Source organism: Misgurnus anguillicaudatus, chromosome 4 (assembly GCF_027580225.2).
Source record: "Misgurnus anguillicaudatus chromosome 4, ASM2758022v2, whole genome shotgun sequence".
NCBI classification, from domain to species: domain Eukaryota; kingdom Metazoa; phylum Chordata; class Actinopteri; order Cypriniformes; family Cobitidae; genus Misgurnus; species Misgurnus anguillicaudatus.
Window position 1 is genome coordinate 28,289,278 of NC_073340.2, and position 25,990 is coordinate 28,315,267.

At 36.7% G+C, this 25,990-nt stretch overlaps 2 protein-coding genes across 22 annotated transcripts in view; one reads left to right on the top strand and one right to left on the bottom strand.

Annotated features, from left to right (window-relative positions):
* Positions 1-2,678, top strand: part of ndst2b (N-deacetylase/N-sulfotransferase (heparan glucosaminyl) 2b) — a 102,847-nt gene extending 100,169 nt beyond the window's left edge. For all 3 annotated transcript variants that reach the window (XM_055176068.2, XM_055176071.2, XM_055176070.2), the window contains 3 exons: positions 1,122-1,231; positions 1,420-1,522; positions 1,704-2,678. In XM_055176068.2, coding sequence (XP_055032043.1) covers positions 1,122-1,231; positions 1,420-1,522; positions 1,704-1,829 — 339 coding nt within the window. In that variant the 3' untranslated portion in view covers positions 1,830-2,678. The remainder of the gene's footprint in view (positions 1-1,121; positions 1,232-1,419; positions 1,523-1,703) is intronic.
* A 4,664-nt stretch (positions 2,679-7,342) lies between these two features.
* The window catches only part of camk2g1 (calcium/calmodulin-dependent protein kinase (CaM kinase) II gamma 1), a 98,466-nt gene continuing 79,818 nt past the window's right edge, over positions 7,343-25,990 (bottom strand). For 2 of the 19 annotated variants that reach the window (XM_055177158.2, XM_055177156.2), the window contains 10 exons: positions 25,255-25,292; positions 24,561-24,647; positions 22,135-22,179; positions 20,498-20,552; positions 19,354-19,458; positions 13,365-13,493; positions 12,597-12,672; positions 12,373-12,467; positions 12,037-12,285; positions 7,343-9,855 (listed from right to left, as the gene is read on the bottom strand). In XM_055177158.2, coding sequence (XP_055033133.1) covers positions 12,053-12,285; positions 12,373-12,467; positions 12,597-12,672; positions 13,365-13,493; positions 19,354-19,458; positions 20,498-20,552; positions 22,135-22,179; positions 24,561-24,647; positions 25,255-25,292 — 863 coding nt within the window. In that variant the 3' untranslated portion in view covers positions 7,343-9,855; positions 12,037-12,052. The remainder of the gene's footprint in view (positions 9,856-12,036; positions 12,286-12,372; positions 12,468-12,596; positions 12,673-13,364; positions 13,494-19,353; positions 19,459-20,497; positions 20,553-22,134; positions 22,180-24,560; positions 24,648-25,254; positions 25,293-25,990) is intronic. The other 17 variants (XM_055177159.2, XM_055177166.2, XM_055177167.2 and 14 more) reach the window with 13 other exon arrangements.

Here is a 25,990-nt window from a genome sequence, read left to right on the forward strand (position 1 = left end):
TCAAAATGCCAGATTTTAACGCTATGACTCCTTTAAAACGGATGATAAATAAATGTTTTTGAAATGAAATGTGCAAATGCGCTATTCAATTATTGAAATGTTTACTTAAAATTTCAGGGGACACTTTAACTCCTTCCCCACCAGTATAATTTTTTTATGATTTTCAGAAAAGTTGAATGCCTTACAGAAAATTTTCTTCTATAAATATATAAACATACAATATATTAAATGAAAAAAGCGGGGAAAAAACGTTTCATCCTTTCTTCATTTGTTCTCTTTTTTATTACTTCTAAAAAATGGGTAGGTTTCTTTAAAAGTTTTTAGCAAAAGGCTGAGATAATTGCATTTTTGTAAATTGCTTTTGTTAGCGATCAGATTTAGAATGATGATCAAAAAATGCAAATTATTATTTTTTTTTAATCAGTGAATGCTTAAAGAGAATAAAATCATTTTCATTTTTGGGTGAACTATCCCTTTAAGAATTGTATAAGTTGGGTAAGAGCGCCACCTTGTGAAAAATTGTTTGCCGTAAAAACCAAATAGGGTAATTGGCAGGGAAGCATTTTCTCTTAATTGACGAGATAACTCGTCAATGGTGGGGAAAGAGTTAAGTAAATAATTTGGGTCAAGGAGGTTGTGCTGACAAAAAGTTTGAAAATACACATTTTTAAAAATCTATACATTGTACTGTATACAGTAAGTCAATTTAAATTAAAGCAAAATGCGTAAATGTAATATAAACACTTTAAATAGGGAACTATGACACCGAAAACAGTCAGTCATGTTGGCATAAGACCAACTGTGTGCTGTATTTGTTGGTCGACGACCCACCACAAAAATTGCTCAAATGATGGGAATTTTCCCAAATAATTAATAACTAAGCAGGTCAACTTTTACGTATTTGAAAACAGTCATTTTTTTATTTTTTATTTATGGGCGAACAAAATACGTATTGCACATTTGTGTAACATCTGTTTTTAAATCCTTCAACCTGCTGTCACTGAAGATGTGCTTCCCATTTACTGGCATGTCGGAATTCTCTGTAGTATCAGCAGCATTCCAAAGATGTCAGATGATCAGTCCTGTATGAGATTGTGATGCGTGCTGTCTCCTGTGAGCAGTTGCTGATGGTGGACGGTGTGCAGTTTCGCTCTGCTCCTGCTCAGGTGATGGATGGGATCCAGAAGTTTTTGGGAGTCACACCATATTACAACTACACTCAAGCTCTAATGTACGACTTACCGTATCATTATTTAAGCTCTCAGTCTCTCTAGTAATGCATTTACAATAATACAATAATCCATTAAAGGAAGTTTGCTCAGAAATGATTTACTGAATCTCATGTCTCAAGTTATTTTTCGGATCTTGACTTAAGATGTAGCAATGTGTGATTCACTGCGTGTGTGTGTGTTTTCATAGGTTTGATGAGAGTAAAGGTTTCTGGTGTCAGAAAGCGGAGGCGGGCCGTACTCGCTGTCTGGGTAAAAGCAAAGGAAGGAAATATCCGGACATGAACCCTGAGGTAAAACTCATTTCTCAGCAGCAGAGCTTTCAGTGCCAGATATGTATATGAGGTTGACATAACTGCAGAAAAATACACATCTCGTTTCTCTCGGGCGATCAGTGAAGACATCGCTGTATTTTAATGTGTTGATCTGTCTGTATAACTGTTTGACTCATCTTGCATGTTTTTTTGATTGTAGTCGAGGACATTTCTATCCGAGTATTACCGCGAACAGAACGTGGAGTTGCTCAGGCTCTTCAAACGTCAGGGGCAGCCGCTGCCCATTTGGCTCAGAGACGAACTGCACAATGCCAGCTGGAGCTGATGAAGACTTACAGGAGGAGAACCACGCTAGAACCCAGTTCCACACTGGAGAACTCAGGGTCTGAGTGCGGGAAAAGCAGGAACAGGGTAACCGACCCTCTCGTCCTCCATACACCGCACAGGCTCTGAAAGACGGGCCGCTCAGTCCACACAAGATCAAGCCCAAGCGAAACTCCTCAGAGCTGGAGGAACTTGTAGTGGACATCTATGGAAATGCGAGCTCCCTGATTGGACAGTGAGAGGAAGACTTCCAGATTGGTTTAAAATCAGTCATTACCTGGCTGTTTTTAACCCCAAATAGTCTTATCAGAAACTACCCAGCACCTCCAGGACGTTGAGGTTTTTATGGAAAAGTCAGTGAAAGAAAAGGGCTGGCAAGGAGTTATAAAAATTTTATTCCCAAAAGTGTTTAATTCTGCCAAGCAGAAACGTATTTAAATGTGTCTTAATTTTTGCGGCCTTGTTCCTTAAAAACAGTGCTATTTAAATTATTTTTTGTTAGTGAGGTCAACACTGTACACCCATGCAGCTACACAAACAATTCCATAATTATGTCTAATAGATTTTTTCTTTCTTTTTTTAAAGAAAGCCAATGTTTTTTTATTTTTCCAAGAAATGTCAAATTACTTTAAGATGGCTGTGATTTGCAGATCTGTTAAAAAATCTAGTGAGCTACCGATGTAAAGGCCGTTTGCTAAATGTAGTCACTGGAAATGTGATGTCATCTATATAAATATGGTCAAATACTAAAGCAACATCGCAAGTATTCAATCCCAGAATGCATTGCGATGAGCTCGGTTCGACCCTGGGGCCTCATTTATAAAATGCTGCACACTGCAAAAAATTATTTTCAAGAAAAAAAATTCTTAGTATTTTTGTCTTGTTTTTAGTAAAAATATCTAAAAATTCTTAAATTAAGATGCTTTTTCTTGATAAGCAAAACGACCCAAGAAAGTGGGTCAGTTTTTGGACCAAAAATATCAAATTTAAGTGATTTTGTGCATAAACCAAGCAAAAAATCTGCCAATGGGGTAAGCAAATTTTTCTTGAATTTATTGTTTAAGAAAAATTTTCAAGATTTTTTTGTTTACCCCATGCCTAATTAATGTCATGGACATATAAAAGAGCGCTTAAGTTTAAACGCAATTTCGAGCAACAAGAATGACTTGTATTGCCAAAAACCTGCAGCAATCAGACAAGCAAGAGTTTTCCACGTCAACGACAGTTTTTATAAATATGGACTTTGCCGTGGATTTTTGCGTACGCACGCTTTAAAAATGAGGCCTCTTGACCACAAAACCAGTCATAAGCCAAAAATACATTGTATGGGTCAAAATTATTGATTTTTTTTGTTGTTGTTTTTTGGGCAAAAATCATTAGGATATTAAGTAAAGATCATGTTCTATGAAGATACTTTGTAAATGTCCGTAAATATACAAAAAAAATGCATTTATCATTAGTAATATACATTAAGCACTTGTTTTAAGCAAATTTCTCAATATTTAGATTTCCCAGATTTTCAAATTGTTGTATCTCGTTCAATCCTAACAAAGCATACATCAATGGAGAACTTATTTATCTTTCATGTGATGTATAAATCTCAATTTCAAAATATTGACCCCCCCAATGACTGGTTTTGTGGTCCAGGTTTACATATTTGTGTACTCTTAAAACGTTTTTTATGTGCACTGCAAAAAAATTTTTTAGGAAGAATGTCCTTAGTATTTTTGCCTTGTTTTCAGTGGAAGTGTATAAAAATTCTTAAATTAAGATGTGTTTTCTTGATGAACAAAACGACACAAGAAAATAAGTCTTGTTTTTGGACGAAAAATATCAAATTTAGGTGGTGTTGTGCATAAGCAGGCAAAAAAATCTGCCAATGGGGTAAGCACATTTTTCTTGAATTTAGTGCTTAAGAAAAATGTTCAAGCTTTTTTGCTTGCCCCATTGGCAGATTATTTTGCTTGTTTTATGCACGGAATCAATTAAATTTGATATTTTTGGTCTAAAAACTAACTTTTTTTTTGGGTCGTTTTGCTCGACAGGAGGAAGCATCTTAATTTGGGAATTTTTTGATGTTTTTGCTGAAAACAAGACAAAGATGCTAGGAACATGTTTTCTTGAAAATATTTTTTTGCAGTGTGTGAAATCAAATTGCACACTGGTAGGAACATGTTTTGTTAAAAATCTTTATATGCAGCAGACTTTCATTGCCAATGTGTGAATGTGTATTGTTTGTACTGTATGTGTAACAGTTGAAAGTCTTGACTTGAATTTACAATATAATGTGATCCGATGAGTTCATCGTGGGAAATAAAGGCACAGAAGGAAGAACTGAGATTTAGATTTTCCATTCAAAGTTTAAAGTAAGGTGAACTGGGAGGGGAGACTATATCTTATCTCTTTTCCTGCAGACGGTTTTATCAGATGGATGGATGAGTGGAGTGAGAGTCTAGGGAGGTTTCATTAATCTTCACACAGAAACAAGAGACTCGCCCTCCATTTCGGAGCTCTGAGGGTTCTGTCGGTCAGATTCAGGCAACCAAGCACTTAAGACTTATACTGAGAGAGCCACTGGGAGTCACTACAGACAGTACACTCCGTGCTTAAGGGTAAAGAAAATACATTTTGTCTGCAATCAGATTTATACACACAGAGTCAACATAATTTAGCAAATGCACTGTAAAAAATTAGTATTTTTGTCTTGTTTTGAGTACAAATATCTAAAAAAAGAAATTATTGATGAGAAAAATGACCCAAGAAAACAAGTCTAGTTTTTATACAAAAAAAAAAAAACTATTAAAGTGAATTTGTGTTTAAATAAAGCAACAAAATTTGCCAATGGGCTATAAGAAAAGTATTCTTAATTTTCTTGAATTAAGTGTTTAAAGTGCACCTATTTTATTGCTAAAACAACATTATTTAGTGTATTTAGTATACAATGTGTTTGCGAGGTTTATGGTTAAAAACACATTATTTTCCACTTACCGTGCATTTTTGTAGCTCCAGATTTCAGGGCCGGCCCGAGGCATAAACAAACTAAGCGGCTGCTTGGGGCCCCCTCCCTGCATGGCCAATCCCCCTCCCATACAATTAAATAAGTTAAACAAGTATTACAAATGAATGAATACGAATGAATAAATGAATATTTGTGCAGCAGCAGCTAGTGGTATGACAGATCGCAGTTGATCCGTGATCGACCCGCGGTTCAGCTCGCATGCGATTCGCGGATTAATACGCAAATTTAAATAGTTAAAGTTTATAATTTGCACGTTTCAAAGGCTTGCAAATGTTAAAAATTTCAAGTGATTTTAAACAATTTAACCTGCAAAAAGGCGCTAAAGTGAGCAGCTTTTCTGGACGCACATGCGGTTGAATGTGTCCGGTCCAGCTCCAGTCAGAGGTGTGTGCGTGCATAGTAGTGCACACATGTAGAGACCAGTGTTGGGTGTAACTAGTTACTAAGTAATTAGTTACTGTAATTAAATTACTTTTCCTTTGAAAAAGTAAGGGATTACTCTTATTTTTCTTGTAATCTAATTACAGTTACTTCTGATGTAACTAAATACTGTGTATGGACTCTAAACAATTATAAATACTATAATACAATAGTGGATTTAACATGGTTTGAGTTTACAATTCTCACTATTAACTGGTTGATTATTAGCATTAATATTAATGAGATGCCTGATTCTGCAAAACCTTATTCTACATCCTTAACCCTCCCCATTTCTACCAATACTTAAAATGTATAACTTCTTTAGTATTAGTAGTTGGATTATATTGAGGCAAAAGTAGTTAATAGTTAATTAATAGAGAGAATTGGACCCTAAAGTGGGACCAGAATAATTGATGTACTTTTATATATTATTTATTCAAGCCATTTCAAGCCTATCCTTGTATAATGTACTAAATAGGATTTGGAAAGTAATTAGTAATAACTAATTAAATACTTTTTGGAGGGAGTTGAAGATGTAATTAGTAACTAGTAATTAATTACTTTTTTTGAGTAACTTACCCAACCCTGGTAAGACGTGTTTCAGAAAGCAAGCGAACATAAAATCTTTCTGTTCTTGACAGGACACATACAAACAAAATGATCTCCACATTAGGCCTACTCTTTTCCCAATAAAAACATTTGTTTATGTCTTGGGTTTATGTATAGATTAGGCAGAAACCAGTCTCTGCTTCTCTTAAAGAGACAGTAACCTCAATTAACCTACTTAAGTCTGTGTCATTAATGTTAATCGAACAATCCAAGACAAAGAGAAAATCACTTCTGTAGCTCTAAAAAATAATAATTATATTTAATTCAAACAATAATTCATGCAACTTTGTTCTTTTTATAAATGTTTGTAATTTCTTTATTTTTTAATAAAAAAGTGGTGGGAGGGAAAAAAGCAAATTCTGCTTAGGGCCCCCAAGAGGCTTGGGCCAGCACTGCCAGATTTCACTCGCTTCCTGAAACGCACGGATTTGAAAAGCGTTGTGTCCCTGATTGGCCAGCTAATCCTTACGTTGTGATTGACCTTGAATACCTCTGACATCAGCCAGAAATGTGACGCTCCTTACCATGTTTAAAAGACTCGGCCATTATGCAATCATAATAGGAGTTAACTTACAGGTTGTGAGTCCGAATGGGGAGGAATTATGATAATGTCGGTCTTGTCTACAACATCAATTCCAGGAATTAAACTGTTGCCTATAATCCATGTTTTTGTTGTAGTCCAAGAAATTTATGTTGGAGATGATAACTCACGTCATCGTTTACTTTGGGGTTTGTACTTTTGCATATCGTTAACATGTACTAATACACACCAAAGAAAATGTAAAATCATGAATTGGGCCATTGGTGCCCTTAAAGAAATAAGATTCGATTTTTACCTCATTGGCAGATTTTTTGCTGGTTTTAAGCACAAATTCACTTAAATTGTATGTTTTTTTTTGTCTAAAACCAGACTTATTTTCTTAGGTCATTTTGCTCAAGAAAAAGCATTTTCTATTAAGAATTTTTAGATTGTATCGACAAAAACAAAGAATCCTGCACACTTTTTGCTTGCAAAACCGTATAAAAATGTACATTTATTCATCAGGCCTGATGAAGATCATGCGAACGTTGCTAATAACTAAATTTTTATATGGTTTCGCAAGTAGATATTGTGTGGGATTCTCTTTGTTTTTATCTGTATTCGGACTTCATTGGTCTTATCTCCTACGCACCTATCGATCACTTAGTTGTGCAATGCCAATTTGTAATTGATAGATATTTGTAATGAAAATCACACTGGGTAACACAAACCAAATGCATAAGACTGATGATGACACTGTTTGTTGATGATGTCATCATCTGCAGTGACTTAGTCATTACATTTTTCTTTCTATAATGGTCACAGTCAACCGAAAGAAAGCCGAAAACCAGCTGCAGAAATGCTCTTTTTATTAAATACTCTTCCAGATAAAGTTTCAATAATAACAAAGCTATGAAGACCTACTAACATTCAGACAAACACTTGATAAGTTGTCATTTCATGATTTTATTAAATGTATGATCATGCAAAATCCAGCATCCATGTTTAAACTCCGAATATATACGAAGCCCAATAGTATACCATTACAATGCAATAGATTTACTAAGAATGAGGGGAGCATACCAAGCAAAGGCTTTTGTTTAACACATTTTCACTATTTTCTAACGTTTTTTCTTTTTAAATATGGTACTGTATGTCACTTATAATTCCCAAATGGATTGGTTTTCATGTCGAGATGCAAATACTATGACTTTTTTATTAAGTGTGTTTATTAACACACATTGAAAAAGATTCACCAAGAAAAGTAGACATGCATATCGGCCTGCTATTGGACGGGTGGGCCAGAAGAATTCACCGTCCTGCCCAATACGAAAACCAAGATTTTATTAAGGGGGTGGACGTTAATTTCTGTAAATCTACACTAGCTAGTGTCTTCTGATGGCCATCATTCCTTTTCACTTTAGCGGATCTGAAGATGTCGACCAAGTACAGAAAAGGAACTCTCGGATGGATTTACAAAAACAAAAAAAATCAAAATAAAGACAGTGTAGTTTGGCCAGGCAAGGCAGCAGTTCCCCATAGCACAAAAAAACAAAATCAAGTAAAAAACAAGCATGAGAAATGGAGCACGAGACGTGAAAGCGTCACATAATCGGACGACATCACTACGTTAAAGGACGTTGTGGTTAAGGTGATGAACGCACGCGCGCGAGATACAAATCTGATATGTCACGAAGCCCAGCACACAATGAAAGGTGCGTGAACACTACACATATTTACAGACCGAGAACTTTGTCGATACAAAAGACTGATGTGTGCTCCAAAGGGGATGGCGTCATCTTTTGTTTTCCACACTTCACAATATACTGCCTCTGAAAATAACTATACGCTACCAAAATCTAGCATCTAAAAGACAAAAAACGCCGCGTTGATGAACACTCCTGCAACTACAGACGAACTTAACGCGTCACTCACAAAAATCAAACCTTCACTTCTAACAGTAACAGTAATATTAAAACGCCGTTTAAATAGTCAGTGCCATAAAACTTACGCGTAACATAGTTTGTGGTCAAAACCAACAGACAGACCCCTGTGAATTGTGATCGTACAAACATTAAAATGGTGATTTTTAATCGACGTAACTCTGGAAATCGGAAGCAAAGCGTTCACAGAGTTTTCCCACCTACTCCCCGTGACAGGACGAGTCGAAAGACGTGTATTTACAGAGCTCCCGTCACCAACATGAAGCACGACGACATTGAGGACAGGGTGATGTAGACACATTAAACATTACTATTAAAACAACCGCGCACTTTTACAATACAACTGTATGTGTGTGTGATGGTATTGTATGTGTTAAGATTCACAACACTGCTTTAAGCCCCAGTCTCAACTACTAACATCATATGTTTTTATTATTTATATTGATCGTGTTATTTGTGTAGAGGCGATGGTTTGCCCATGACTATATTAAACTGGGTTGGTTTTTGGATGTGTGCTTTATTGGATGGCGCTTTATCTGTCCTCATATGCACTTGTGGCACGCGCAAACCTTTTAAAACTATACGGGGGGCGTCACGTGGATTACATTTCTATCTCGATCTCACACACATACAGAGCGCAAACTTTTTCCTTAACCTGGATGGCAACTCTCCTTTAAATAGTTCTGAATGTCTTTACAGGTGTATTATTTATGTAAACTTAAAAAGGTCTTTAAAATTCAAACACAAAAATACTTTACGTCCGAGTCAAAGATCAAAAGAAAAATAGGAGTTCCACATTAAAAACAAATGAATACTAACACCCGGGCCGTACAAACCTTCTTAGATTTTGGTTAGGTAAAGAAAATCCCACCAAACACACCAAACAGAAACATTCCTTAAAAAGACTAAAAACTACACTTTGGTTCTTTCGGTTTCTGATATGAAGAACTTCGGAACAATATGTCACTTAAACGACCCACTTCCTATGAGTTTGTATCCAAAAACCTGCAAAGTGTACAAGATACCGAGGACGACCCTGTAAACTTGAGCAGTTTTTGAGCGACAGTCCGTTTTTTTAACCCCGCCCACCCACGACATTCACCCTCCCGTCCCGTTTACTTACATAAATGCTTTTCGAACTTGATTGTAGCTTCTGTTTCAGCTAGTGATTTTTTACAATATACAGTATATTTATGAATTTATAGATCAGTACGTACAACACCTTCTGAACATCTTTAACGGGCAAAAAAAGATGGTTCCATGGGAAAAGGACAAAACAGCACCCCCATGTGGGCGTCAGATACATGCACCGTCCCTTGGGCGGGGCCACAGCCGCGGCCAGCTCCCGTTGGTCAAAGATTGGACAGGATAGGTGGTGTTGACAGTTGAACTGGATGTTGTTAGAGTTCCTCACTGGTGTGTCTGTAACTTTTAAGAGCTGTCATCCAGCTGGCCTTCATGTGCCCGTCCGGCCACAAAGAAGAAACATTTCCATTATCTTGAGAATCCAGGCAAGCTGAAGGGATATAAGCACAGGGGTTAAATACATATATAACATATATACATAATTATTATACACAGTTCACACACATATATGTAGTAAACAAAAACTTTTATTCTGCTATAGATTAATCGCGATTAATCGTTATGCATCATTAATATTAATTATTATATATCCCTTTCTGTAATTTCTATTATACATCTTGACAAACTATCTATCGTTGAAAAGCTTGAAAAGAATGTAGTTTTCATATTTTAAAACCATTTTGCACTAATAATAATGCAGTGACAGCAATGTATCAATTTGTGACAAGAGTATGCAACAAACCAATGACACCTAGTGGCTGTTGTAGGTTAATCTACTAAAAGTCTCACAAAAACCTCCGTTTTTTTTTTTATTTAAACTTGAAATTTAGAAAAAAACTAGTTGGGATTTGTGGCTTTATTTTTTTGCATTTTTGGCGTGAATTTTTTTATTTTTTTATAGCTTTTTTAAAGGGTTAGAAGATTTTTTTAGGTGTAAAGTAAGTCTTTGGTGTCCCCAGAGTGCTTATGTGAAGTTTTAGCTCAAAATACCCCACAGATAATTTACTATAATTTATATATTATAACTAGTGCTGGGCAAAGATTAATCGCGACCAATCGCATACAAAACAAAAGTGACCTTTGGCACAATACATGTGCGTGTACTGTGTCCAATCACCATGCACACTTAACCACACACACATTCATATATTCATTTCAGAATTGTTTTACTTATATATACATTTTTTAAATTTATATTTAATATAGAATATATAAAAATATAAATAAATATATATAAACATGTAAACGTTTCTTAAATACATACATGAATGTGTGTGTATTTATTTATACATAATAATTACACACAGCACATACTCATATATTATGCCAAAAATCACTTTTATTTTGTATGCGATTAATCGCGATTAATGTGTCCTTTAAAATGCAAATGAGCTGATGAAATGCAAACACAGATCACAATGATGGTGGTTGGTTGCAATTGAAAGTTAATTATGCTTCCGATAATTTTTTCTGTCTTTCTTTTTCTCTACACTAAATGGCATTGCAGTGGTTGGATAGTACAGATTAAGGGGCGGTATTGTTGTAAACGGCCTTGCTACCTACCTCACAAAACAGGTGAAATCTGAACAACCTAATTTTTCACATGCTTGCACAGAATGGGTTGTTTTTTATATTTTCTAGGTTAACAAAAGCACCCGGGACCCAATCACAGCACCCAAACAAGGAAAAAGTCAGATTTTCACTCTATGATAACTTAAAATATAGTGTTATTTTTGTTCGTTAAAATAAAATGGTAAACCTAAAACTTTAAAGTCCAAAAACTTTTAAGTGTCTTCTTTAAAAAAGCACAAAATGTAACTTTTCATTACCAGAGGTCGCATTTTTTAAAACAATAAGTAATGCAACAATGATAAAGGGTGAGCCATTATTTAAAATATGAATTTCTCTGGATTTACAAATCCTTGGGAACTTTTGGGATAATTTATGTACACAACTGCATTAAATTGTGTTATGTTACAATAATCTTACAAATTGTGTCTTTAACTAAAATAAAAGGAAAATTACAAAAGAATGCATTTTTTAAAATATCATATGATACAAAGTAGAAAAACTGTGAAAAAAGTTTGTTATCAGGCTGAACAAACTGTGTTGTGTTAAAGGGGACATAATGAAAATCAGACTTTTTCCATGTTTAGGTTCTATAACTGGGCCCCCAGTGTTTCTATCAACCTAGAAAATGTGTAAAAGATCAACCCAGTAACTTAGTTTTGGTAAATCATTCTCTGCAGGCATGTGAAAAAATAGGCCATTGAAATTTGACTCCCCTTGTGATGTCAGAAGGGGATAATACTGCCCCTTAATCTGCACTATCCATTTAGTGCAGAGATCAGCTTATTTGCATTTAACAGGACACACCCAAAATGGCACATTTTTGCTCACACCTACAAAGTGTCCATTTTAACATGTTATAATAAATTATCTATATAATATTTTGAGCTAGACCAAGCTCAGGGGACAACAAAGATTTTTTTTTTAAACTAATACTGACCAAAAAACTTTTCCAAACACACAAACCCAATATAACACAAAATATACAATTTGTTTTTACTACATTTGTTACACAGAGTGTGCAAAGCAGTAGTGTTTATACCTGTATCCCATGCGGTTCACTGTAAGGGTGCGGCTGGCGCCCCTGAGCAGTGAAAATGGACATTAAGCCACTTGCCGTCGCGGCGGTGCCAGACACGCGTCTCCTCTGACTGGCAGCTGCGCGGGCGGCCCTGGCTGTCGATGTACTGCGTCAGTCGGATGTAAGCGATGCAGGCAGCATCTTCTCCAATGAGGTGAACGTGAGGGTTCAGGATAGTGGTGTGCACGGGTTTGTTGTTCTTACTTAACACTGTAACCATCAAACGCACGTGGACAATTATATCTCAACGCAAGTACACTTGTAATGGCAGTGATGCTTATAATAAACATAACTCACAGTGCTCAAAATAAAACTTGTGGAAGTCCATTCCCTCCACCAGGTTCCCCAGAGCTTCAGGTTCAAATGAAGTCAGACCAGGATCACAGATTCTCCTAAAAACGGCATGTGAGAATGGCAATATAGTAACGCTCTGCTAAACAAAACATTTTGAACTATTTTTTATTTAACCTTTATTTTACCAGGTAGGCATATTATTTGTCATACATATTATTTGTACTTACGTATATGCTTCAAAGTCGCCATTGTTGACTGCTTCGATCAACTGCTCGGTGATCTTGATAATCTCCTGCTTACGAGCTATTAAAACCAGGATAGAAGAGAGGGATGAAGGATGTGAGGATGATGAGAGAAAGAAGAAATATGGCAGAAGTAGAGGAAAGGGGAACAATAAAATCAAGTTATTAAGTACAACATATTAGTCAAACATGTTCAGCACACTGTCACATATATTTTTTACAGCTACAGCTTCATAATTGTAAGAATGGGACTTTGTTACAGCCTCTTTACACCAATTCTGTTGCAAATATTTGCATCAAAAATCCTGCACACCAAGCACAATGCGAGTACCCTGTGTGTTATTTCTGCACCACTTGTGTCACCAAATACTCATATACTATTTGTCAAAGAATCAACGAAATGTGACGAAATAAAGTTTTTGATAGTTAACAACAACATTACCAATTGAGCTACAAGATCACACTTTTCAGTCATGGGTTTGATTCCCAGGAAACACTCATACTAATAAAAATAATGTGCAGGTTAAATGCACTGCAAGTTGCTTTGCTTTTCGCACTTAGTGTGAATCGGTCAACAGGTTTCAGTTTGACGTTAATATTTGCGCTGGATGTAAATAGGCCTTTAGAGTGCAAATATGCATTTTAAGGAACATTCTCTCTTATACAGCTAGTAAAAATCGTCACAATCTTGACTCCTCCCTAACATGAGCTATTGTGTGTGTATCCTGGTCTACCCCACACATTTCCACTGACCTGCGGCCCCACTCGCTGTAGGGATACCGCTGGCCTCACGGGCTCCAGATTGTGTGCTCTCTAACTCGGGACATGAAGCATGACCTGAACTGTTCCATGCCAAGCGTTTAACGTCATGCATGGGGACGGCTGCAACACACAATGCAGCACACCCAACAAAAATGATGAAACATGCAGAAAGAGAGAGATACAGTATGAACACACTGATATGAAGTACAACATCAAATATTTCAGATCTCCTTAAATATACAAGAGCGAGACATATTGTTCTGTATCATTTGTAGCTTATATACAGTACTGTGCAAAAGCCACCATTAGATTTGTTGTTTTGCAATGGTATAGTGATCATATTTAAATATTTCTCAGTCTCTTTCTTTATTAGAATACAACCAGAAAATAGAGGAAATTTGTACGTAGTATTAAAAAATGTATAAAAGTATAAGCTGAAGTGTCAAGTATTTAGTGTAAACTCCCCTTTTACTTGCGCAATAGCAGGAAACTGCAGGATATTAAATACTAATTTATATTCGAATGACTTCAGCATTCACAAAAAAGCTCAAGATGTGTTTAGTGCCAAGAGAGGTCACACTAAATTCTGACTGATGCCTGAAGAAGACATTTAGTTCTGAAGATTGTTTAGTTTTTAATTTTGTGTACATATTTCATGGTTGTATCTGAATAAAAAGAGTGAAAAATAAATAAGGATGGACATTAAAGGATTAGTCCATTTTCTTAAAAGAAAAATCCAGATAATTTACTCACCACCATGTCATCCAAAATGTTTATGTCTTTCTTTGTTCAGTCAAGAAGAAATTATGTTTTTTGAGGAAAACATTGCAGGATTTTTCTCATTTTAATGGACTTTAATAGAACCCAACATTCAATACCCAACTCAACACCCAACCGTTTTTTCAACGGAGTTTCAAAGGACCACAAACAATCCCAAACGAGGCATAAGGGTCTTATCTAGTGAAACGATTGTCATTTTTGACAAGAAAAATAAAAAATATGTACTTTTAAACCACAACTTTTCGTCTTGGTCCGGTCCAGCACGACCTAACGTAAATGCGTAGTGACGTAGGGAGGTCAGGTGTTACATATATAAAACGCACATTTGCGGACCATTGTAAACAATAAACTGACACAAAGACATTAATTAGTATCAGTTGACATACAACAACGTCGGAACGCTCCTCTTTCTCAACACTTGTAAACACTGGAGCGGAGTTTCGCGTTCGTCCTCTGTGACCTCTTGACGTCATGAAGTATTGCGTCGGGTCACGCTAGCACATCACGACCAGATCTAGACGAGAAGTTGTGCTTTAAAAGTGTATATTTGTCATTTTTATTGTCAAAAATGACAATCGTTTTGCTAGATAAGACCCTTATGCCTCGTTTGGGATTGTTTATAGTCCTTTGAAACAACGTTGAAAAAAACTGTTACGTGTTAAGTGTTAATTGTTGGTGTCTATTAAAGTCCATTAAAATGAGAAAAATCCTGCACTGTTTTCCTCAAAAAACATAATTTCTTCTCGACTGAACAAAGAAAGACATCAACATTTTGGATGACATGGTGGTGAGTAAATTATCTGGATTTTTCTTTTAAGAAAATGGACTAATCCTTTAAAACTTTGCTAAAACAACAAAGTTGGTGGTGGTGTCCTAAGACTTTTGCACAGTACTGTACATTTACATTTATGCACTTAGCAGACACTTTTATTCAATGAGACCTACAGTGCATTACAAAGTATACATTTTATTAGTATGTGTGTTCACTGGAACTCGAACCCACATCCTTTGTGCTGCTAACACATTGCTCAACCAATTGAGCTACTGTACAAAAACAACCTACTGCTTGAAGAAACGGTGAAAAATTCTGTCATCTTTTTATATCATGTTGCTCTAACCATGTATTTTAATAATACAGAGCAAAGGTAGTGGGTTCGATTCCCAGGGAAGGCACAAACTATTATTAAGCAATAAGGTACGAGAGGCTGTGCTGTATCGTGAATAAGTAACGGCTGAAGGGCGTTGTTAGGCACGACGCGAAGCGGAGTGCCTGCGGCCCCTTCGGCCGTTGCTTGTTCGCGATACAGCACTTGCCTCGAGTACCTTATTGCTTTTATAAAACGGTTACCACACAATATTAAAGTAAAAAAAATATTAGTGCAACTTTCATGAAGTTAAATCAATAAAAGCATTCCTTCCGCTAGAAAAAATAGTCCCTGAATGCAAACAACAACATGGAAGCTCAAATAAAAACAACAAACTGTTCTCAGAGTTTGTCTCATTATATGTTTATGTGTTGCTAAGGGTGTTGCTAAGGGCGCAGTGATATTAAATAGAACCGTTGGGTGAAGCGGTCATAGCAGTGTTTTATCGTGAATAAAGCACACCTATTGACCAATCAGAATCAAGGATTGGAACTAACCGTTTTATAAAATGTATTGAATAACTTGAATGCACTGTATCAGTTTGGATAAAAGCATCTGGCAAATGCATCAATGTAAATGTAAAGTTGGGAGCAGACCCTGTCAAGCACCACAAAACAGAAGTTATCCCATAACATTATTATAGGTATTTTTGTTGTACTTCATAAACAGTGTTATTATGTACAGTAAAAGAAGAGATGAGTTATAAAGAATGGAAAAGAAAGAGAAAACTAAAAATGGAAATCTGAGATTTATGCGAGCAAAAAAAGATTTTTTAAATGATAAAGGGAGAGGACAAGGTGGAGAGGTGGAAACTGTACTGAAGATGCTAAATAATGCTGTACAACCTGACCACATCACAGTTACATAATGTTTGTTTCTGTTTTGTTTGTGGCTTGTAAAAACACACTGGCCTAATAACATATTGTACAATAAATCGGTAACACTACAATAAGGTTGTATTTGTTAAGCTTATTTTGCAATAACAACCGGCTGCTTGTACATTATCAACACTTATTATACAGCTATTTACCTCATATGTAACGTAAGGAACATTAAATATTGATTTGAAATATTTTTTGCTAATTTTTAACTAAAGCAGACCTTCCATGAGGAAAAAACGGTTTACTTTCGGTTTTAAGATTTTAAGAAAAGACGTTCAAATGTCACAAAACACATTATTTGGTTTAATCATTTGTAAATATAATGTCATATATATTATTAAAAGAAATTTTATTTTTTCCTATTATTAAGGTTTACTAGGGATGCACCAAATGTTCAGCAAACGAAATTATTCGACCAAAAATAGCAAAAAAAGTCATTTTCGGTGTGAAAAGACAGAATAAATTTTACCAAACAATGAGGTCTTTGATGACACGATCAAATTAACCAGTGCAGCGTGAGAGACACGCAAATGCAGTAAACATGTTAGTAAAAGCATTTTAAAGTGTCCAAGAAAGACGCGAAAACATACAGCACTACAAATTTCATTTATAATTTAAAATCAAGATATCCTGAACACCATGCAGCGTGTGACAAAGACACGGTATTTGTCTGCTGAATGCACAAGCACGGATAAACGAGAGACTTTAGCTCTTTATCTCATAAAACGATGAAGAGCGTCAGCAGTATGTAATAAAAACTTCCTAGGAGCAGTAAAGTCCTACAATGACAAACACGCTTATATTAAATGAGAAATCAAATGTTTATTAACAATAAGCTTTTTGTTAGATTGCTCTGTTGAGCGCTTTTCCCTCTGTCAACTCCTGTCATTCTTGCCGTAATCTCTCTCTCTCTCTTCCTTTTCTCGTGCTTGACCATGCACGCAAGCGCAACATACAGTACAGTGCTATATAAGCATTGTTGAAAGTTTCTTAAGGCAGAGTTATGAATAGGTTATTTATTTTCATTTTGCATGGGAATAGATAATCGGATTAATATCTGTTTAGCCAACTTATTGTGACCAGGTGTAAAAAGACCCTATAATGACTGCTGGAATGTTAATTTTTTTATTATTAAATAATGTGAAATAAATATAGTAAAAAGGACATTCTGAATGTAACTTGTGCAATGGTAAGAAATTGGCAAAATAATTTGGAAAATGAAAAAGAAAAAAAAAACGTTTGGTTATTCGGTATTCAAATTTTTTTTTTCGACTTTGACCAAGAATTTTCCTTTCGGTGCATCCCTAAACTTTATCCGTCAAACTGATTTCCAGCATCCGGGTTACTGTGTTTTATTAGTTTTGAGTTGTTCTCGAAATAACATACCTTGGAATGTCGCGACTGGCCAATCAAAATCAAGCATTTTAGAATGGCGTGTAACAACATCAGTTAATGCATTAGCTAACAATGAACAATACTTCTAAATCATTTATTAAAGTCGGAGTGCACAATGTTTGAAAAACGCTTTGGAAAAGGAGACGGGTCGACTACCAAAACACACTTATAGCCAATCAGCAGTAAGGAGCGTGTCTACTAACCGACATCCTTGCCGGGTTGGGTATGTGTGGGGCGGGTCTTTTAAAACAAGGTCCAGATTCTATTGGGGTAGGGGCGTGTTTGTTTAGGTGATTTCAAATATCAACATTGGCTTTCAAACATTGTGCACTCCGCCTTTAATCTTAGTTCAGGATAATTTCATCTAGGGCTGTCACAATAATGAAATTTGGCTGACGGTTAATTGTCTTATAAATTGTGATGATTATGACAATTAATTGCCTTTTTTGTTTTTTCAGGAAATAATTTTCACACGTTGTGATTATTTAAATTAAATCTTTTACAAGGTTTACCTGGCAGTAAATATTAATACACATAACACATTTTCAAGTCACTATTTAATGAATACATCTTTCAAAAACTGAAAAAAACTTCCCTAAATTTGGAATTGCTGTTTTGGAAGTGTATGTTTTACCTGGCAATTAATACTACTTATCAAAAAAGTTTTGCAGCATTTCTTTAAATGCTGTTTTTCCACTGAATTAAAGCCGGAGTGCACAATGTTTGAAAGCCAATGTTGATATTTGAAATCACCTAAACAAACACGCCCCACCCCAATAGAATCTGGACCTTCTTTTAAAAGACCCGCCCCACACATACGCAACCCGGCAAGGATGTCGGATAGTAGACACGATACTTACTGCTGATTGGCTATAAGTGTGTTTTGGTAGTCGCCCCGTTTCCTTTTCCAAAGCGTTTTTCAAACATTGTGCACTCCGCCTTTAAATGGCTTTGCAATGCATAGCATTACATTGTCAGTAAAGGAGCGTCATTAGATGCGGTCTCATTTATACAGGCGCTGCAGCTCCCCCTTGTGTTTTTTAGAGAGATGTGCAATCATTGCGGTGATCTGAAATCATCGCGATGAGGTCAAACAATCGCGATGAGACGATTATTTAATCATTGCGACAGCCCTAATTTCACCACGTACTAATACATTTTTAAAAACAAAAGTTGTAACTGTTAACATTAGTTAATGCACGATGAACTAACATGAACAATTGCATTGACACTAACTAAATAACAAAGATTAAAAATGCTGAAAAATTATATTGCTCATTGCTAATGCATTTACTAATGCATTACAAATACAACCTTACTGTAAAATGTTACCAAATCTTAGACAAAATAAAAATAAAATAACATTCAATACTCATTACATTACGTCAACCAGCAATATTAGAGCTTAAAATGTGAAATTCATGCATGCAACAAACTCAGATACAGAAAATCTGACGTCTAAAACCTCAAAATTGGAAACAGCTAAACGTTTAGTAACATGATGTGAAGAGGAATACACTGTTGTGAAAACCAGGATTTTTTACTGTACCGAAGAGCTGTTTTAAAACGCAACATGAAAAAAGACAGAGGGGTATCAGGGGGTTGTACAGAAAAGCAAAAACTGTGACGTACTGCTCTACACGAAAAACAAGTGAGTCAAACAGACGACAGTACACTAGAGGGCAGAAAAGGCTGGAGTTGGGAATGGACAATAGGGTCTCAACTTAGGTTTGAGGGGAGTTAAAGGTGCCCAGGTTGTACGAGAGAATCTTGACTTACTGGCTGGAGAACCCTGCGGTGATGCCACCAGAACGAGCGGCTCGTCCCCGGCACTGCACTGACTCATGACGGCACTGTCACAGCTCGCCCCCTGCGCGCTCTCGGCTGGCACAGCCCCCAAAACCACACGCCACCAGAAGAAAAACACACACATCTCTCATGTCCTTCACCAAGACAAACACCAACTTTGGCAGCATTTCATCCTTACTAGATTGCATAAACCAAGACGACGCTAGATGAGATGTTTAGATGAACTGGTGGATTCACTTCTCAATAAGACAAATGAAAGCAGTTTAAAGGAACAGAACTACGGATTTTACAGTTGGGTTATGGGTAATGGCGTGACGCCGGTCTGGATCTATGAATGCGGTAAAGTTGAGCTCGTGTTTGTTGTGCTTGGACAACAGTGAGCTCGAAGATTGTTTCTCGAGGCGCCAAGCCAATTTCCTGTCCTCGCCTCCTAACCTCAGATTTGACCACGGAGGTAATGATCAGACTCTTAAACTGTATTGTCTGGGAGTGAATAAGGAGAGGAAATTAATTTGAGTCGTGACCGACGAAAGCGTCAGCGAGAGTCCCTCGGGAAAAACAGTCCCATGCTAATGACTTTACAAGACACGACACACCAACAAACACCAAAGTGGGGTGAAAACACAGGACACACACACAAACAAGCACGCACATCTACAAGGAATCCTAGGAACACATTGACACCAACATCTTGAAAATATACATGTTTGTATATCAAATAGTCATATCCTCCCTTTTTTAATATTTAGATCATGTAACAATCTTATATGAATGTGTTTGGTGATGCATGTAACCATAAATATCCAAACAATAGACACTCCAACCCGAATCAGTAAATGCAACTCAAACGTCATAAAAAAAATCCCAGCATGCTCTACTTCATCGCCCCTGAATGCCATCTACCCATAATCCCGCTCCTGATCTCAGTCATGCCTTTAAATCACAAAGCCCCGGGTGACCCTGCAGGCCCGTGTTTCATTTCTGACTGATGTTTACTGGTTTAACAAAAGCTTTCTGTTGTATCCTGACAGGAGAGGGACTACAGTACAGACGTGAGGGTTGTGAAGTCACATCGCTTATAGCATGCAGAATAGAGAACTGAAGGTCTGTATACCTCTCCTACCTTTCATATCCTCTTCCTCATTGGTGTTGCAGCTTTCTGTGGAGCTCTGGGGACAGAAAAGACACAGATATACAGAGACGAGATAAATCAGATATGGAGATATGAAGAAAAAAACACGAATAAAGAGTTTGTTTCAGAATAAGGTGTGGGAGCTTTTCATCCCCACAAAATTTGATTCAGTTTTGATTCAAATATGTACCCCAGCTGTCCCTTTTAAAAAGTACAGCTTTGTACCAGAAGAGTCTCAAATGTTCATATTGCTACCAAATACATATATTTATCTAAATGGCACATACTGTATTAGGACCTTTTCACATACACTCACCTAAAGGATTATTAGGAACAACATACTAATACAGTGTTTAACCCCCTTTTACCTTCAGAACTACCTTATTTCTATGTGGCATTAATTCAACAAGGTGCTGAAAGCATTCTTTAGAAATGTTGGCCCATATTGATAGGATGCTCTATTGGGTTGAGATCTGGTCACTGTGGGGCCATTTTAGTACAGTGAACTCATTGTCATGTTCAAGAAACCAATTTAAAATGATTCGAGCTATGTGACATGGTGTATTATCCTGCTGGAAGTAGCCATCAGAGGATGGATACATGGTGGTCATAAAGGAATGAACATGGTCAGAAACAATGCTCAGGTAGGCCATGGCATTTAAACGATGCCCAATTGGCACTAAGGGGCCTAAAGTGTGCCAAGAAAACATACCCCACACCATTACACCACCACCACCTGCCTGCACAGTGGTAACAAGGCATGATGGATCCATGTTCTCATTCTGTTTACGTCAAATTCTGACTCTACCATCTGAATGTCTCAACAGAAATTGAGACTCATCAAAACAGGCACCATTTTCCAGTCTTCAACTGTCCGATTTTGGTGAGCTCATGCAAATTGTAGCCTTTATTTCCTATTTGTAGTGGAGATGAGTGCTACCCGGTGGGGTCTTCTACTGTTGTAGCCCATCCGCCTTAAGGTTGTGCGTGTTGCGGCTTCACAAATGCCTTGCTGCATACCTCGATTGTAACGAGTGGTTATTTCAGTCAAAGTTGCTCTTCTATCAGCTTGAATCAGTCGGCTCATTCTCCTCTGACATCTAGCATCAACAAGGCATTTTCTCCCACAGGACTGCCGCGTACTGGATGTTTTTCCCTTTTCACTCCATTCTTTGTTGTGCGTGAAAATCCCAGTAACTGAGCAGATTATGAAATACTCAGACCGGCCCATCTGGCACCAACAACCATGCCACGCTCAAAATTGCTTAAATCACTTTTCTTTCCCATTCTGACTTTCAGTTTGGAGTTCAGGAGATTGTCTTGACCAGGACCACACCCATAAAATGCATTGAAGCATGCCATGTGATTGATTGATTAGATAATTACATTAATGAGAAATTGAACAGGTGTTCCTAATAATCCTTTAAGTGAGTGCATTTTGACAGTGTGGGTAAATAAAAGCAGAATGTAGAATTTTGGGTAAATAATTGATGACAAAAATCTGATTATGAATTTTCCTGAATCAAAAATGCATTTGTCAAGACTTTTTCCCCAATATCTAATAATAATAATATTTATGAGAAATGCCTTTATCTAAATGTTCAAACCAAGATGCTCACCTTGGGTCCATCAGGAGGGTTGTGCACAACTGTAGTTTGTGGCTCCTGAAAATTTAACAAAATTTCACATCAAGGTTAAAGAAGATAAAACTCCCAACATCATAATTATAGAGATAGTTCACCCAAAATGAAATCCTGTCATCATTTACACACCCTCGTGTTGTTCTAAACCTGTATGAGTCTATCTATGAGTGTATCTAATCTGATGAACACACAAAAGAAGATATTTTTTAATAAAAGATGGTAAGCATGCAGTTGACAGCACCCATGGGCCTCCACAGTAGGAAAACAAAATACCATGGAAGTCAATGGGTACCATCAACTGCATGCCCACCATCATCCATCAAAATGTCTTATCTTGTGTTCAACAGAATAAAGAAACGTATACATGTTTATATTAAAATAATGTAAATGATTAAATGATGACATAATTTTCATTTTTAGGTGAACTATCCCTTTAAACACAACATTCACAAACACACAAAATAAGAACTAATAAGAAACGACTTTATGAAACACAATGGATTTCATCAAACCCACCACACGTGCATGCACTTATATAATGCAAATAATATTGGCATGGATCTAAAGATTCTTGCGAAACATTTCATTCTGCCAGACCCACAGGAATGGTGAATCATACTCCAGTAGAAACAGACACGGCGTTGATTTACATACAATCCATCCTGTATTAGTCACACATTTGCTTAATTTCAATTTTCCACTTGCTTAACCTCCAATAGCTTTCGTTAATGTGACACAAATGAACGTGAATGTAATCCCAATTGTATCCTCAAAAGTATCAACTTTTTTCTGTCGTCTCATACAGTATGCTTCTGATAGAGCCGTGTAGTCAGCTGTCTATCAGTATTGTGGAGATATTTAGAAGTCTCTGGAGAGGTCAGGAGTTAACTTGTGCTCTTAATGGATTGTTTTGGAGATCCAGGGTGCTCTTTGCTCTGTTATCCGGGCAGCCGATCAAGCAAGACCCATCCGAAGTGTCAATCCACTTTGTCTGCTGCGGACCGCGGGGAACACTTTGGTTTCCAAAGTGACCAATCAGCTGCCAGCTTTCTGAGTGGGATATGGCATCTTTACTGTGATTGGTCTATGAACTTTGTTTCTAATGTTCATAGTACATCAGCAAACCGTAAAACTGAATTTTGCGGTATACACCTTGAATGCACTGTAAGTCGGTTTGGATAAAATGCATTAATGTAAAATACATTTTTATCAGTGTTTGTGGGAACGAGCAAGGCACGTTTTCCCCAATTGCTGCCCACTGCTCCGGGTATGTATGTGTGCAGTGCATGTGTTCACTACTCATGGGGAAGGGTTAAATGCAGAGGTCACTTTTTGAGTATGGGGTTTCATACTTGAAAATAATGTCACTTTACTTAATTTAAAGGAAAACACCACCGTTTTTCAATACCCTACTATGTTCCCACCCCATCTTAGACAAACCAACACATACCCATCCCTTTGAATGCGTGCACTTAATCTTTGTACAGCGCATTATGACTGTGCTAGCATTTAGCCCAGCCCCACTCATTCCCTAGCATCCAAACAGGGATGAACCCAAAAGCCACCAAACACTTCCATGTTTTCCCCATCCAAAGACTGTTACATGAGTAGTTACACGAGTAAGTTTGGTGGCACAAAATAAAACGTGGCGATTATTTAATCGGATAAAAAATGAGAACTACATTGTATGGCGGAAGAGCACCCAGTTTCCAGCACGTCGCCTTAGGAAGTTCGAGCGAGAGGTCAGGAGTGATGATGTTACTTCGCGCCGAGGACAAAGTGCTGGAAACCAAGTGCTCCTCCGCCACACAACACAGCCCTCATCCATCATCCACCCAAAAATATCACCATGTTTTCTTTAAATAGGGAAAACATGAAAGTGTGTGATGGCTTCCAAATTCATCCCTGCCTGGATCCCAAGGAATGAATGGGGCTAGGCTAAATGCTAACACATTCACAACGCGCTGTACAAAGATTAAGTGCACGCACCGAAAAAAAATAAGTATGCATCAATTCATCCAATTTGAGGCAAGAACACAGCAAAACACCGAAAACGGTGCTGTTTTCCTTCAAAACACCACAAATTGTAAACCCGGACACAAATGGACACATGAGGGTGAACTAACTAGTGAGACCTAATGCACAACAAACAATAGGACTCATTTATTTATTTATTTATTATTGAACGCATGCAAACCCTGCTGAAAAATCATTTTAAACAAGCCTAAATTGGTTTGTAGTCTTGCTGGGCCCATTCAAAACCAGCAAAAAGGCCACCAAATGATCTTTTCAGCATGGAAATTGTTTGATTGCTAACATGCACCAATCACTATGTAAACACTTTAAGACATAAGATGAAATGTGCTCAAATGGGCAACAAGAATTAAATGTAAATGAGGTACCATTGGTGTAGACGCGGTTGTGTTGCTTTCTTTCATGGCGTTCACTACAGCGCTCACTACACTGTTTTTAGTGTTGTTTGTCTGGGGCTGAAATAGAGAGGACAGATACAACTTCCTTTCATAGAGATGACATCACTAGAGACATGACTGGCATTTGGCACAGCCGAACTGAAATATCTCTCTGAAAAACGTTCATTTACAGGCCACAGTAAAAAAAAGATGAATAACATGCCAAAAAGATGATTTTACAATAATTCATTTATACAGCACAGAGATGATTTTAATATTTCCTGAAAAGCATCAAAGGCAGGCCCTCGTCCTAGGGCCCCAAATGGCAAAAAGAGGCCCAGATCGCTAATGGAAATCTTAAAGTACCTCATAAGTTCCATCAGGAGTGCAGTTACAAAATCATTTTAATACGTTTTGAAAACTAGACCCGGTCGCTTCCAATGGGTAACATATGGCTCTTTATTTAATACTGTGAAATAACAGCTTTTAAGCATGAGCCTTACATCATTAAAAAGTGTAGCAATATACTTATGCTAAGTGGAACTACGAGGCATTTCATTTCAGACCTATTTTATAGGAAAAATAGATTAAAATATAGAAAATATAGAAAGGGACTTCTGTGAAAAGTACTAGTAATACTAGGCAATATGAAGTAACATATCTGTAGCAATGTTTCAAGGCTTACCTTACTTCCATCTGCTTTTTTCAGTAAACTTTTGCATGCTGTAGAGAACAGAGAAGAATTGAATTAGTACTTAAGAGTGAATGACAAAACCATTAATAGATTGCTGGCTTGACATTTCATCATTTATTACAATACAGAACTGCTGACTAGCATCATTTTGACCACAGGAGAAATGATTTATAGATCCTTTCTTATCCATTTAATTTTAATACATTTTAAAGCTTTGGGAGAACGTATAACATTTTGAGAATATTTCAAGGATACGATTTGCGACACTAAAATGATTTGCAAACGATCTGTCAATAAGAATTTTAGTGTGATTTACTTTAAAGCCGTCATATCATGAAGAATCAAATTTGCATTGATTATTTTTAATGGTTTTACTGCACCATGAAAACAAGCCAAGAAAGTTGCAAAAAAGTCTCAACATTTTTGTAACTTTATGACAGGCATATGAATGCACATATTTACGTTAACAACATGTATAATAATTGAAAGAGGAAGAATGTGGGATAGATACATCCACACATATTTTTCAGAAAAAAAAACATTTTGTTTATTGTCTCTATCAGTTTAAGCACATTTGGTACTAGTTGACCCTTAAGGGAAAAAGCTATGATATGACTCCTTTAAAATTAACTGCTTGGAACGAATTGCACATTTTTAACCAACCTAAGAGACGAGAGACTAAATGAAATTGTTCTCCATTTGCCATTGCATGCGTTATAAAGGAAAA